Below are 14252 nucleotides of genomic sequence, written 5' to 3' on the forward strand. Positions count from 1 at the left end.
GGGCAGATTTCTTTTTCATGCTTTCAAAAGTATGCATGGCATAGGAAACCCTTTTTGTAGAGAATGTGCCTAATAAGGCTTTAAATACATCATATGCGCTGGGTGAACTGCTTGCAGAGACTTCATGAATTTTAATCTAGTTCCCTTTCAGGCTCCTCAGAGACATGGCCAGTGCAAACCATTCCACTCACTCTGACTTCATTCTCATCGGTCTGTCCTCCCAACCAGGACAGCAGAAGTTCCTCTTTGTCATCTTCCTGGTGATGTATATAGTGGGCATCCTAGGGAACCTCCTGATCATCCTGTTGATCCTTTGTGATGCTCATCTGCACACCCCCATGTACTTCTTTGTGGGGCACCTTTCCCTGGTGGATGCCTGTTTCACCTCTGTCACCGTGCCCAAGATGTTAGTCAACCTGGTGTCAGAAGCCAAGAGCATCTCTTATGCTGCCTGCCTGACTCAAATGTATTTCTTCTTTGCCTTTGGGGTCACCGACAGCTTTCTTCTGGCCTCCATGGCTTATGATCGCTATGTGGCCATCCGTAACCCCCTGCAGTACACCATCATGATGAGTCAAAGCCTGTGTGTGGGTTTTGTGGCCGGCTCCTGGATTGTCTCCCACCTCCATTCTTTGTTGCACATAATCCTGATGTCCCGCCTCTCGTTCTGTGCTTCCCATGAGATTCCCCACTTCTTCTGTGATCACCAGCCTGTGCTGGCTCTGTCCTGCACTGATACCAGCTTAATTGAGATGTTGATCTTCACAGAGGGGGCCTTAGTGGTGCTGAGCCCCTTTGTCTTCATTGTGATCTCCTATGCCCTTATCCTGGTCACAGTCCTGAGGCTGCCTGCGGGCTCTGGGTGGCGCAAGGCATTCTCTACCTGTGGAGCTCACCTGCTGGTGGTCACCCTCTTTTACGGCACAGTAATTGGGGTCTATTTCCAGCCCACTGCTCGCTACTCAGCAGAAAAGGGAAGGGTTGCCACAATCATGTATACCATTGTCATACCTATGCTCAACCCTTTTATATACAGCCTGAGGAATGACGATGTCAAAGGAGCATTTCGCAAAACTCTATGCAGGAAGGTGGGAACACACTGAGTGCCTTTCTTCCAAGACACCTTGCTGAACAACACCAATGTTTGAATCACACCATCCACTGTAACTGAGTTTTCTGGGATTCATGGAACAGTCTCCACGGTTTACAACCACATTTACATGATGTTAAAAGGTGAATTTCCCTCTGGATTCCAATAGCCATTTTACACAGGGAAATTGTTAGATAAATGCTTGTCAGTGTGCCAAAGGTAGCCATGTTGTCATGGAGTCTACCACAGGGTCACTTTCCAATCATTCCTTTTTGACTGTGGTTTGAGTGACCAGGAAAAAGTTGGATATGGGAGTATGGTTGGGTGGTTCAGAGCAAGGGCACCATCTGGGGGCCAGGGGGCCAAACACCCTCAAAAATTCAAGGGGGCCCAGGCACCCCTCAATATTTCACACACGCCGCCTAGCCCCCAAAGTGGGGGGAACCCAGCACAAGTGGTTGAGAGCAAGCTAAAGACCTGGGGGAGGGGGAGCTGGCTGGAGCATAAAAAGCAGGGAGCTGGGAGGGAAATATATGGTATTTTGTTAAAGAATAAAATATTGTATAATAAAAAGGAGAATTTCCTGGATGTCAAGATCCAGGTTTGGGGCAAGTACCCTTTGGTGAGAGCCCCAGCAGAGATCTAAAATCACAAAACATGCAGGGAAGTAAAGCGTGGAAATACATAGTCTTCTAGACCTTTATTGGAAGCTGCCCCTCCCTGAACTGAATATTGTTACCTGCCTGTCTGAGGTGGGAAATATATGTAGGAGCCACAATAAAATGAAAATGTTACCTCACCATTGCCTAGATTTTCCTATTTTCTTTTGCCCTGGGCTTGACGGGCACTTCAAACACATACAAAAACAAGGGGGTGAAGGAGCAGATCTAGTCCATCTTCAAAAAGCAGCAATTTCACATTTGGAGCTACAGGTGCTCCTTAATGAAGGGGTTGTTTATGTGTGAGCCCCCATATTTTAAATAAGCATAAGAGACACACACAAAAAGGTGATCCATTTGGGGTCCTTCATACTGGTGGCTTTTAGTGGGCATATTCTGCAGAATGCCATCGACACAATAGGATATGCAGGTCCCACTTACCAAACACAATGCATTCTCTGGAAATCATTTGTTGGGCAAACGCCAGTTGTTTTGTTTTGTTTTTGAACATATTTATTGGTTTTTCAATTGATTTACAGCCATCCTTTTCATACACGACAACATTTACAATAAATATTTGAGATCTCTCGACATTACACCATTGAATATGTATGCATAAACAAAAAAATGTTTCAGCAGGAAGTTAAGAACCTGCACCAACTGAAAACACAGTAGCCTGTCTCTCCCTGAACATCTGCAAGTGCAACCAGTTACCTTCATGATCACAAATCATCATGAATGCTCAATTCAAAAAACATCTGGAAGGGCCCTATAAAAGGGGGAAACAATTCATGTTGATATTTATTATCCTATACATTTATTTATCTCCAAGGCACCTGATATTGTCTCAGGCACCATACAAACACCTCTGGGATCATAACCAGGTCACAAAAGGAACAAGTAATGTGAAAAGAAAGCTTACAGAAAAACACTAGATATATTACGAACAATACAGATGTAGATACATTTGCCAGATGAAAAAGGAGTTGTCAAGAGGGGAAAGGGAGAGCAAAGAGTTTCAACCAGATTTAGAGACTACCATAGTAGACAGTAGCAAATTGACTATTATGTAGCTTTTTATATTATAATTATGAGATCATGCATTTGGATATCTGGCCCCAGAACCAAGCTGGATGCAACAGTGGAAGACTCTCAGTGTTTGTTCTCAGGGAAATTCCTCAGAGAAAAAGGATTCTTTCCCTGGAAAATGGTATAGAGAGAGATCTATATATAGACTCTAATGGTATAGAGACTCTAATGGTATAGAGAGAGATGATCCTGTTCCAATTTGGAGCCCCCCCCCATCCCACATCTGCTATCCATTTTTTTTTTTAAAAAACACAACAACTGTGAGAGATCTTATTCACGGAACTCCTACCATCTAGTTGTACCATTTGTCACCATTAGGGATGAGAGAGAAATTCAGGGACCTTCAAAGCCTCAGGGACTTCAAGCCTCTTTAAGCAGAGGCTTGACAACCATATGTCAGGAGTGCTCTGATGGTGTTTCCTGCTTGGCAGGGGGTTGGACTCGATGGCCCTTGTGGTCTCTTCCAACTCTAGGATTCTATGATTCTATGAAATCCAAAATTTCTGAAACAGTATGAGAACCAATACATGGCCATCTTTTGAAATTTCTACTTATCTGACTTTTGCAATGTAATTCTCCAACAAAACAGCATTTACAAAAATGCATATATTAATGGAAAGTATTAAAAAAAGATATTTAAAGAAATAACATTATTATATTAGGAGAAGTGGTTTGCAAAAATGTATGACTTGTTCAAAACTGCATGTGAAAATGTGCTTTCTTAAAAAAGGAACACACAAAAATGCTGACCAATCTTCATTAAGACTCTTTTTAAAATGTCACACATTGTTGCAGAACATTGTGGAGAACTGAATTCAAGACTGGAAAAATGAGAAATGGAGAGAATCTCAACTGACAGATCCTTCCACCCATGAGTCTTCCCCATGAGTCTTGGGGCCCCTTTTCCAAAAGGGGAAGCAAGAAATAATGGCCAAGTGGAAGAGAAATCATTGGCTTCACTTAGGGCTGGAGACCCTATGGCCCTCCAGATGCTGCTGGACTTCAGTTCGCTCCATCCCAACCACACCTGAAGGGCCACAATATGGAATCTGACTAGAGTGGGTTATTGGGGAAACAGTAAAGAAAGACAGATAGAGGTGAAATGATTTTCAAAGAGAGAAAAAGCATCATATTACCAGTTGGTACTTCAATCACCTATGTCAGAGGTTTTCAACCTTTTTGAGCCCATGGCTCCCTTGACCAACTACACTCTTTCTGTGGCACCCCTGTGGGGCTCAGGAGCCCAGTTATGTCACCCCTTGCCTACAGAGGCAGCAGCCCCTCAACACTTTTTGAACACCCTCCCATGTGGAGTGTTCCCTCAGCCTCCTCTCCTTGAGAGTCTTCCGGGCAGCTGCAGCTGCTGCCTCTGGTCTCTGAGCTGCCCATCCTGCCCCAAAGAGAGATGTCTCCTCACACTGCCCCATAGGGGCCTGGGTCTTGTCTGTCTATTCCCAATAGCAAGGGCTGGCAGACTGGCTGGCTGGCCTAACCTCGCCTGCCTGCCTGCCTGCCTGCCCGCTTACTTTGAGGCCAGGCTGAGAGGCTCCATTTGCTTGTAGTCAGGGCTGCTGCAACAAACAGCTGTGCAAGCTTTTGGGAGGCAGAGACAAGAGAGGGCATCAGAGGAGGGAGGGAAGGAAAGAGGGACAGAGGCCAGTGTTGCCCACGGCACCCCTGACCATCATTCAAGGCACCCCAGGGTGCCATAGCACACTGGTTGAAAACCACTGATCTAGTGGAAGTTCATTGCATGGCTTGTTGAAAACCATTGACCTATGTGATTGAAAGGGGTGGTGTTGATGTGCCCAGATACACAGCTGCCTTCATTTTCATGGTGAGTTGAATACAGATGACCCCTGTGGCAAATTACCAGAGTACCCAAATCACAACACCATGGAGAGCCAGTGCGCCAAGTAATGAGGAGTAATTTTATCATCACCATCCTTTTCATTTGGGAAGCAAAGAGCTGCTCTTTCATCTAAGGCAACAGTTTGGGGTGAAACTGAAGGTTTCCAGCTTGGGCAAAATGCCAGAGGAATCCTGAGGTTAGTAAATTCCCCTTCATCTGAAGTAAATACAGTACTCCATTGGACTATTTCAAAGTTATCTAACCCAAGGATCCTTATTTAAGCTATCTACTTTGGAATCAGATGCAGTATCTTATGGTTAAGGAAGGCAACGTTTTCCATTCCACCCTCTCAGCATTTCTCTCACTGTCTGCTGTGCTGAAATTACAAAAGATATAATTTTGCCACAATGGACAGCGAGCCAAATTATGAAGCTTACATAATTTGCACAATTCATTATGTAAAATGTGTATGTATTGTTGTCATCACATTATACCATTCCATTCATTTAAATGCGAATGAAATGAAATGCAAATGGGGACGCACAACATCACCAGTTATCTATTATCGGAGGACTGAAAGCAACAAAAATAGCAAATACCTCCTGAATTTGCTACACTGATTTCCATTCCAGACAGGAGAAGAATAGGAAAACACCAGGAATTTCTGCTCCTGTTTCTGTTTTTGATGGAGTTTTCCAACATCCCTATTCATAGTGCACTTAGGCTGAGGACAGGTTCCAACACAGCATACAAAGCCATTTCCCCTCAAATCATGCCCACCTGTACCACAACTAAGTCATTTATGATGTCATACATGATGGGGCAGGTAAGGATGCAGCTCCAAAGGAAAAAATGGGGTCATAAAGTGAGCTCCCACCTGTTCATTTGCAAGTGGGGCTCACTGTCAGCACCCATCAGTTGACTGGTCTTGACAGTGAGTTCCACTAGGATCAGCTGTGATAGGGACAGTGCACCTTCAAATGGGCCTGCAGACTGGTGGTGACAGAATTTCATATGACTGCATAATCTGTAGGGGGTGGGGGGATCCACTTTCCCACCTCCATAGTAGTGGACACAGTGGGAATGGAAGGAACATGTTAACTCTCACCGTTGCTGTTGAGAAAAGACTCTCTTTCCCAGGAGGTGTCTAAGGGCCCCTTTCACATCTTTATTCCTTAGGCTGTAGACGTAAGGGTTGGACATTGGGGTGATTACAGTGTACATGATAGCAAAGACTGCTCCTCTTTGAGCTGAGTAACTGGAGGCAGGTTGGAAGTAGACACCAATGATGGCCCCATAGAGGAGCACCACCATAGTGAGATGGGAGCCACAGGTGGAGAAAGCTTTGCGCCTCCCCAAGGAAGACAACCTCATGACAGCCACCACAATGCGGACATAAGTGAGGATAATGAAGACAAAGGGTCCAAGGATGATAAGTCCACCTTCAAAGAAGATGGCTGTTTCATTGATGCTGGTGTCTGAGCAGGACAGCTGCAGCAAAGGGTCGTGGTCACAGAAGAAGTGGGCCAAGTGGTTGTCTCCACGGTAACTGAGACGCAGGAGGAGGCCAGCATGGAGCATGGAGTGGAGGGTAGAAATAATCCAGCAGCCGGCTACCAAGTGTCCACAGACCTTCTGGTTCATCACCGTAGTGTAGTGCAGTGGATTGCAAATGGCAACATAGCGATCCAGAGCCATGACACTCACCATTAGAAGGTCAGTCACACCAAAAACATAGAAGAAGAAGAACTGAGCCATACAGGAGTAGAAAGGGATAGTCTTGGAAGTGGAGATGATGTGAGCCAGCATCTGGGGCACTGTGACTGAGATGAAGCCCATGTCCACCATGGAGAGGCTACGCAGCAGGAAGTACATGGGAGTCTGGAGTCGGGCATCCAGAGAGATGAGAATGATCATCATGATGTTGCCCAGAAGCCCTGCCCCATACATCAGCAGAAAGAGTAGGAAGTAGAAGGGCTGCTCTTCAGGCTGGGAGGAAAAACCCAGAAGGACAAACTCAGCAACATCTGTGCCATTCTCACAGTCCATGGGATCTGCAGAGAGAACCAATCATCAAGTTAGAATGAACAAGAAGATCTCAAAACCAGTTGTGGCTGATCTCCATTGGGACTGATGAAGAGAGAGGAAAGCAGGGATGCCAACAGGTGGATCAAGAGACAATGAATCCGACTTTTGTCCCCACCTTCCTCTCTGCAATGTTTTTCAAGGGCAAAACTGAGATTGAGAAGAAGGAAGCTGACCATCAGGGCCACCCCTGGACTGGTTGTAGGTGGAAATGGGGGTTGTCTGGGGGTAGGCTGAGGCTCGCAGGGCAGTGAGTTATTTGCCCTAATGGGCCAGATTCCACTTCTCATCATAACATCACCTATGACCACAAGGCAAGGCCATCTAGAGGTGGAAGAAAATGCTGAATTAGTTGACATAGAAAATTTTGAGGTCTGGATTTTGAATTTGAAAGCTGTCCACAACAGCTGAAATTTTAATGCTTTCTAAAGTGCTGTAGTGTTGTTTAATCTTAAAAACTAACAGCTCACAGATGCTGTCAGATACTAAGTACCATTGCGCTAGCTGTGAAATATAGTCCATCACTGAATACTGTTGTGTAACAATTATCAGTGAAGGAGGACAATGAAAGGCTTTAGGGTGATACCCAGACATGACTTCCTTTTGCAGAAATGGAACTGCCCCTTCCTCTTTCTCCTCTGTGCATTGCCTGCATCCCCTCTAAATCTGCAGTGGAGGTTGGAGAACAATTGCTTAGCTGAACAGCTACTATTAATATTCCCCTGTATCTCCAAATATTGGGATTTGGATATTTGTCATTTCAAATGCAATAAACTGTAAGTGCATTTATTATACAGTGGTACCTCGGGTTAAGTACTTAATTCGTTCTGGAGGTCCGTTCTTAACATGAAACTGTTCTTAACCTGAAGCACCACTTTAGCTAATGGGGCCTCCCGCTGCTGCCGCCCGATTTCTGTTCTCATCCTGAAGCAAAGTTCTTAACCTGAAGCACTATTTCTGGGTTAGCGAAGTATGTAACCTGAAGCGTATGTAACCTGAAGCGTATGTAACCTGAGGTACCACTGTATTCTTATTATTTTGCATGGCAACAGTCAAATAATCCCAGATACTAAGTATTGTTACTTATCAACTGTCAAATATGAACAGCCAAGCATCAAATACTGTATTTTTCCATGTATAACAAGCCCCCATCTATAAGATGCCCCCTATTTTGGGGGACTCCAAATTAAGAAAATGGGGGGAGTTTGCCCTGTGTATAAGACAAGCCCCAATTTTTAACCTAATTTTTAAATAAAAAACCTAGACTTATACACGGAAAAGTACGGTAAAATATTTTCTATATATTTATATATATAATGAATGTATATGCTGCTGTTATATGCTACTATCTTCTCTCAGTAGCTTACAACATATAACAGCAATTTAAAACCATATTAAATATGAAACAATACACTAGACAGAATAGCAGCAGTGTGGCTGTAATAATAATGATTTTATTATTCATACCCTGCCCAGCCACTCTGTGCAGTTCTAACAGAAGCCATTCTGCATATTATACTTCATATATTCCAGAGCTCATGTTTCTAACATGGATTTAGGTTCTGGGATTTTGTTCTTGGCTGAGAATAGTTCCTGCTTCCAGGGAAGGTTGTTACATGAATAAGAAGGGGAAGAGGTATCTGTGGATATTATATTATTATTATTATTATTATTATTATTATTATTATTATTATTATTATTATTATTATCATCAACAATCTCAGCTTCCCTCCAAGGACCTCAAGATAGTGTGCATGATTTTCAACCCCTCAGCCTCCATTTGACCTTCACACCAACCCTTTGAGGTAGGTTAGACTGAGATGAGTTCAAGATCATTCACTAAGCCTCATGGCTAAATTGAAATTTGAACCTTGATCTCCCCAGTCCTAGTCCAACATTCTAATCTCTAATCTCTGCATTTTAACAGCAGTGTTTGAAATTCCCATTGTTCTAGGCACATTTTGCAACAGGGAATTTCATTAGCTCGAGCAGTTTCTGAGCTCTGGGTGCTGTACTGCGCCTAAGATTTCAGATTAAAACTGCAGAGTGGAAGGAAAGGAGGACCTTTTCTGCCTCCCCACTTCCAGCTACTCTCTGAAGACTGGAGAAGAGACTATTAAGAGGGTGGGCAGGGGAAGGACTAAACCATATGAAAAATGAACATAGTATTTTAGCTGCAGTTGATTCATTTTCAGCTTTGTATTCTTGTTATAAAAAGTGTGCCTAGACATTCCATTGTTGGGCCATAGCCAAGGTTTAAGGTGCTGTTTAGCTTCTAGCTTTCAAATCTCAGTTTCTAACATGGCTCTCTGTAAACCCCAAGCAGAACTGATTATTATTACTTAAAATACTTAATAGAGGACAAGGAACCAGAGATTACCTTAAAATTGGCTAAATTCTGTGCTGCTGCTATAAAATTAAGGAGACAAGCTTTGAATGACTCTAAAGGCCTGATGTCTTAATATATTTTAAATTAGTAATTCAGGTTTTAATATATGTTTTAGCTGTTTTATATCTGAATTCTTTATTGTGTATTCACTCATAGAGCTTAATTTTAATCTATTTATTTTTGTAAGCTCTCTGTTGTTGTACATGCTGCACACTGATCAGTGACCAAAATAAATCAATTCATTCATTCATTCAACATGGCTCTGCAGAAGGAAGATGAATACACTGGAAGATGTAGAGGCAGGGACTGTGGAGAAGAAAATGTTGAGTTCAAAAGGAAAAGAAAAGAAAAGCTAGAGGTTGGGGTCTAAGAAAGCTGTGTAAAAGATGGAGAAACCCTGGAAGGGAGAGAGAGAGAGAGAGAGAGAGAGAGAGAGAGAGAGAGAGGAGGAAGCAGCCAGGTCCCTCCCTGCCTCTGCTGCCAAAGCATCTCTAGTCTCCACTCTGGCACAGGGAACAAGGCTGTCCAAGGCAGAATAGCAAGCCTCTCTTCTCTCCGTCAGAGTGCACAGCTTCCAAGGAGATGTCAAGTTATTTTGGCACCCGAGGCAGCCTGGGATTGAACCTGGAACCCACTGATCTGCGGCCCTTCCCCTGTGGTCTACTGCCAACTGCCGTTAAAAACAATATAAACATATTTATTCCCCCTAGCCATATAGCCTTTTTCTACTGGTTGTGTTCCCATATAAAGTGTGGAAGGAGACACTAACAGGCTGTGTGGATGAGGAAAAGCTGACCCTCCCTGGACCCCACCATCTGTGGTCCCAACTCCCAAGCGGTTTTCTTCCAACCTCACTTTCATAGTGACAGTGAGCCTGGCTGGTGAAAAAAATGCTCAGGGAGATGCAGCTTGAGGAGACAAGAGAGAGTAAAGCTCAGGTGTCAGGTCCTCTCACCTGCATGTGTGTGTGTCAGATCTCTACAACTTAGCTGTTTGATCCAGTGATTTTCATGAGCAACACTGTGATACACAACACTGTGTGTCTGAGAAACCCCACATGCTTAACTTGCCAAACAAATGGTTGTTGGTGGCATTGGGGCATCCCCAAAAGTAGAATCAGTTTTAAAGTGGGGAATGAGGCAACTAAATTAGAAGTGTGAAATGACCTTCCTTTCCCTCTGACCTGCACACATACATTGCTCACAGGTACACAATAGCATTTCTGCTCCAATTCCCCCCCCCCCCCGCCCCCAGCATCAGAGGATTTCCATGCTTCTTTTGGACCTGGGCTAAGAAATTCAACTTCTTACCTCACATCCACCTGGACAGACAATGCTTTCCAGAGCTTGTTGTTGGTATTGTATGAATGTTAAACAGCAGTAAAGGAGGCACCACAGAAACATCTTGGCACTCCCTGCTTACCTGTATCCTGATGCTCCTAACTTCACAACAAAAATCAATCTTCTGGCACAAAATCAAAGCACCAAGCACAATGGAACAATGTCAAAGTCAGACACAGCTGATCTGTTTGGAAGAGCCAACAAGAAGCCAGGAGGCATCCATTTAAAAATCAGCACTGAAGGTCCCTGGAGATGTTTCACATGACGTATGAATAGCTCTTGGGATCCTGCTGTCTAACTCCAGAACAAACTCAAACTTAAAGGGTCCGTCACATGGGCAGTCTCCTGCCACTGTAGTAAATAGTTTTAATGCAGGTCATCCAAGTTCTACTCTTTATAATCTTGTTAGAGATCTGTGGGTGCTGGATGCTTGGGATGTGAAAATGGGTCTTAGTAACCACAGCATCCTTTTCTAAGTACTCACAGACTGACTGTTGAATTATCTCTTCTAGGACCTTTCCTGGTATCAATGTCAAGCTTATCGGTTGGTAGTTACGTCAGTCCTCTCCCCCCCCCCCTTTTGAGATGGGGACATTTACCTGTCTCCGGTCTGCAGGGACCTCACCTGTTCTCCAAGAATTCTCAAAGATCATAGACAAGGGCTCTGAGATTACATCCACAAGCTCCTTTAGAACCCTTGGGTGCAGCTCATCAGGCCCTGGATGTCAGAGAACTGGACCTTCTCACAATCAGTGAAAGCGAGCTGAGCAGAAGCAGATTGGTCATCCCTAGAGGAGCAGGAGGAGAAGTGAAGGCCTTCATTTCTGGACTCATCTATCCATCCTCCTGCCCAACCCAGTGGGGAACCTTCCCTAGGGAGCAAGGTCCTGGGGTAGGAAACGTCCCCATGAGCAGGGTCTCCAGATGGGACCAGCAGGAGGAAGAGCTGGGCCATGGGGTGGGGAGTGGGCTTCATTCTGCAGATGCCCATGCTGTTGCGAAGGGTGGGCCACATGTAAGCAGGATCACAGGTGGGCCCAGGGAGCCTGACCACTCGGAGAGTCTGGAAGACCCTTCCGCAGGAAACCGGGGCAGAGGGGGATGCATGTGTGAATATTGTGGCATGGGAGGGAGGGAGGAAGAGCGTTGCACCCACAAATGCATCTCCTTGGGAAAGCATGCCTGGTGCCCCTCCAGAGGAAGGAGGAGAAGGATTCCCACAGGAGGGGGAGAAGCAGTTAGTCAAAGGAATTCAACCTTTGTACGCACAGAGAGAGACAGAGAGTCACAGAGAGCAGGAATTCAGCACCAAGGCTCAGATTGTGACACAGAAACAGAAATAGAGAGAGGGGAATCACCCCGATCGCATAGACTCACGAGATTAGCCGAGAAGCGCGAAAAGTACAGGAAGAGAAGGTGGGGGTTCTCCTGTTGGGGGAGAAGGGGGCGGATATGTGGTTTATGCACTTATGTGTGTGCACTCTATTATTACAACGCTTTCATTCTACAAATCACTTCACCGGTGCACTCTACAAGCCTTCTGAGTTTCCTTCCATGGGACTTTTCACATCACGAAGTTCAGGCAGCCAAGGGAGCCTGTACAGCGCTGGAGAAACATCATCATCATAATCATCATTAAACTTTATATACCACCCTTCATCCCACAATCTCAGGGTGGTTCACAGTTAATGGAAAGAAACACGGGCCAATGATAAGATGTGCTCAAAGCACTGCACCCACCAAAATTCTGAAGTGCTCTGAGAATGACACAGAAAAATGGGAGGCTCTTTCACAGAGGCTCTTTCACATTTCCAGAAATTGGAGGACAGAATGTGGCCCAGCACTAGCTTGAAAGCCATTCACATTCCATGAAACACATCTATGAGCTCAGCGAAACCTCACTCCAGTTTCAGGAAAACATTTAAATAAATACACATTTAAAATTCACCCACCCAGTGGAGCCTCATAATCAGATGCTTTCTGTTTTTGCCATCAAAATGAGCTGTTCTATTTAAGTCTCTCAATACCATTTTATCAGCAGCTGGATTTATTATGGTCTACTCATCTGCTAGGGGGATGCGGGTGGTGCTGTGGTTTAAACCACTGAGCCTTGGGCTTGCCAATCGGAGGGTTGGCAGTTCGAATCCCCGCAACGTGGTGAGCTCCCATTGTTCGGTCCCAGCTCCTGCCAACCTAGCAGTTCAAAATCACATCAAAGTGCAAGTAGATAAATAGGTACCACTCCGGTGGGAAGGTAAACAGCGTTTCCGTGCACTGCTCTGATTTCATCGGAAGTGGCTTAGTCATGCTGCCCACATGACCCGGAAAAACCGTTTGTGGACAAACGTCTGCTGCCTCAGCCAATAAAGGAAGATGAGCGCTGCAACCCCAGAGTGGTTCGTGACTGGACTTAACTGTCAGGGGTCCTTTACCCTTACCTTTTACTCATCTGATATTGTGTCCCTCCTAATGGGCCATCATGGGCCATTCAGGAAGAAATGTTGGCAGCTTCCAAGTGCTCAGTAATAATAATCTTGCATTCGTTGAACAGGATCAAACACCATTCATGCTCACTGTATTGTTGCTACTGTTTGTAAGATTTATCCAGTAAAAAAAGAAATGAGGGAAATGATATTGGTTATGAAAGTACCTGGATCCGGATTATGACAGGTTCATTAGTTTTAGAGCCAGATGTAGCCAGTATTGGTGTGCAAAACATGTCCCTTCATTTCCGTAGTTTCTCATTTTCCACTCCATGGTGCACAGACTGAGGCTGCTCACACTATGACTTAAATTGCACATCTGAAGCACCTTCCCTCCTGAAAGAATTTTGGGTACTGTGGTTTGTTAAGAGAGGTGGGGAATTGTAACTCTGTAAACTATAATTCCAGAATTCTTGGCGGGGGGGGGGGGGCAGACTAGTGACAGGACATCCTCCATGACACCTGAGGGCAGCAGGCTAGTTTAGGGGATGCAGGCCAGGTTGCAAGGAGTGCGTAGCTCTGTCCACCAACAAACGGCAGAAAATCCTTGGCTGCTGCCACTTCCATGCCACAAGATATCTGCCACCTGAGGCAGCTGCCTCACTCTGCCAGATGGTGGGGTGGCCCTGAGCCCAATATATTTTGCTGCTTGAGGCAAGCCAACATACATAGCAGAATATTCAAGGATGGCCAAATTATAATTAGGTGGTTTGCAATTTAACAGAACCACCTGCGCCATCGGGGCCTTATAAGGCCCCCCAGATCTCCTGCAATGATTTTGCAAAGTTTTTTGCAGACAAAGTTGCTCAGATTCGGAGAGAGGTAGACTCCACCGTGGGAGCAGGGCCAGGGCAGGAGAGTGCAAGAGTCTTGTCTTGTCTAGTTGCATGGGATCAATTCCAATCTGTTACCATCGAGGATGTGAACAGGCTTCTTGGACAAGTGAAACCAACCACCTGTCTCCTTGATCCTTGCCCATCCTGGCTCATAAAAGTAAGCCGGGAAGGACTGGGTGATGGGCTCTGCATAGTGGTGAATGCTTCCCTCTGTGAGGGAGTCTTCCCAGCCCTGCTGAAAGAGGCAGTCATTAAACCACTTCTTTAAAAAAATCTTTGGGCCTGGCCAATATGGCCAACTATTGCCCAGTCTTGGGCAAGGTGACTGAGTGGGTGGTTGCTGAACAACTCCACGCACACCTGGAGGATGCGGACCATTTGGATCCCTTCCAATTGGGATTCAGGCCTCATCATGGGACTGAAACCACT

At 45.1% G+C, this 14252-nt stretch overlaps 4 protein-coding genes across 6 annotated transcripts in view; 2 read left to right on the top strand and 2 right to left on the bottom strand.

The window, feature by feature from the left end:
- The window catches only part of SHFL (shiftless antiviral inhibitor of ribosomal frameshifting), a 320289-nt gene that overhangs the window by 115208 nt on the left and 190829 nt on the right, over positions 1 to 14252 (top strand). The window lies entirely within an intron of this gene.
- The window catches only part of LOC310668132 (intercellular adhesion molecule 2-like), a 200882-nt gene that overhangs the window by 112294 nt on the left and 74336 nt on the right, over positions 1 to 14252 (bottom strand). The gene's annotated exons all lie outside the window — the stretch shown is intronic.
- On the top strand, positions 165 to 1103 carry LOC310668200 (olfactory receptor 1K1-like; the record flags this gene model as incomplete). Its single annotated transcript, XM_083421218.1, has 1 exon — positions 165 to 1103. One exon carries the CDS (start codon positions 165 to 167, stop codon positions 1101 to 1103), a length of 939 nt encoding a protein of 312 aa, XP_083277344.1.
- LOC310668138 (olfactory receptor 1B1-like) lies at positions 5231 to 13103 on the bottom strand. 3 transcript variants are annotated; one of them, XM_083421132.1, is made up of 2 exons: positions 12943 to 13103; positions 5231 to 6744 (listed from the first exon to the last, which is right to left on the bottom strand). In XM_083421132.1, exon 2 carries the CDS (start codon positions 6737 to 6739, stop codon positions 5795 to 5797), a length of 945 nt encoding a protein of 314 aa, XP_083277258.1. In that variant the 5' UTR covers positions 6740 to 6744; positions 12943 to 13103; the 3' UTR covers positions 5231 to 5794. The 3 variants fall into 3 exon arrangements, with proteins under 3 accessions (XP_083277258.1, XP_083277259.1, XP_083277260.1); XM_083421133.1 differs by lacking the exon at positions 12943 to 13103 and adding an exon at positions 10587 to 10675; XM_083421134.1 differs by lacking the exon at positions 12943 to 13103 and adding an exon at positions 6952 to 7135.

The sequence above is a fragment of the Podarcis tiliguerta genome, assembly GCF_965153285.1.
Source record: "Podarcis tiliguerta genome assembly, chromosome: 17".
NCBI lineage: Eukaryota > Metazoa > Chordata > Lepidosauria > Squamata > Lacertidae > Podarcis > Podarcis tiliguerta.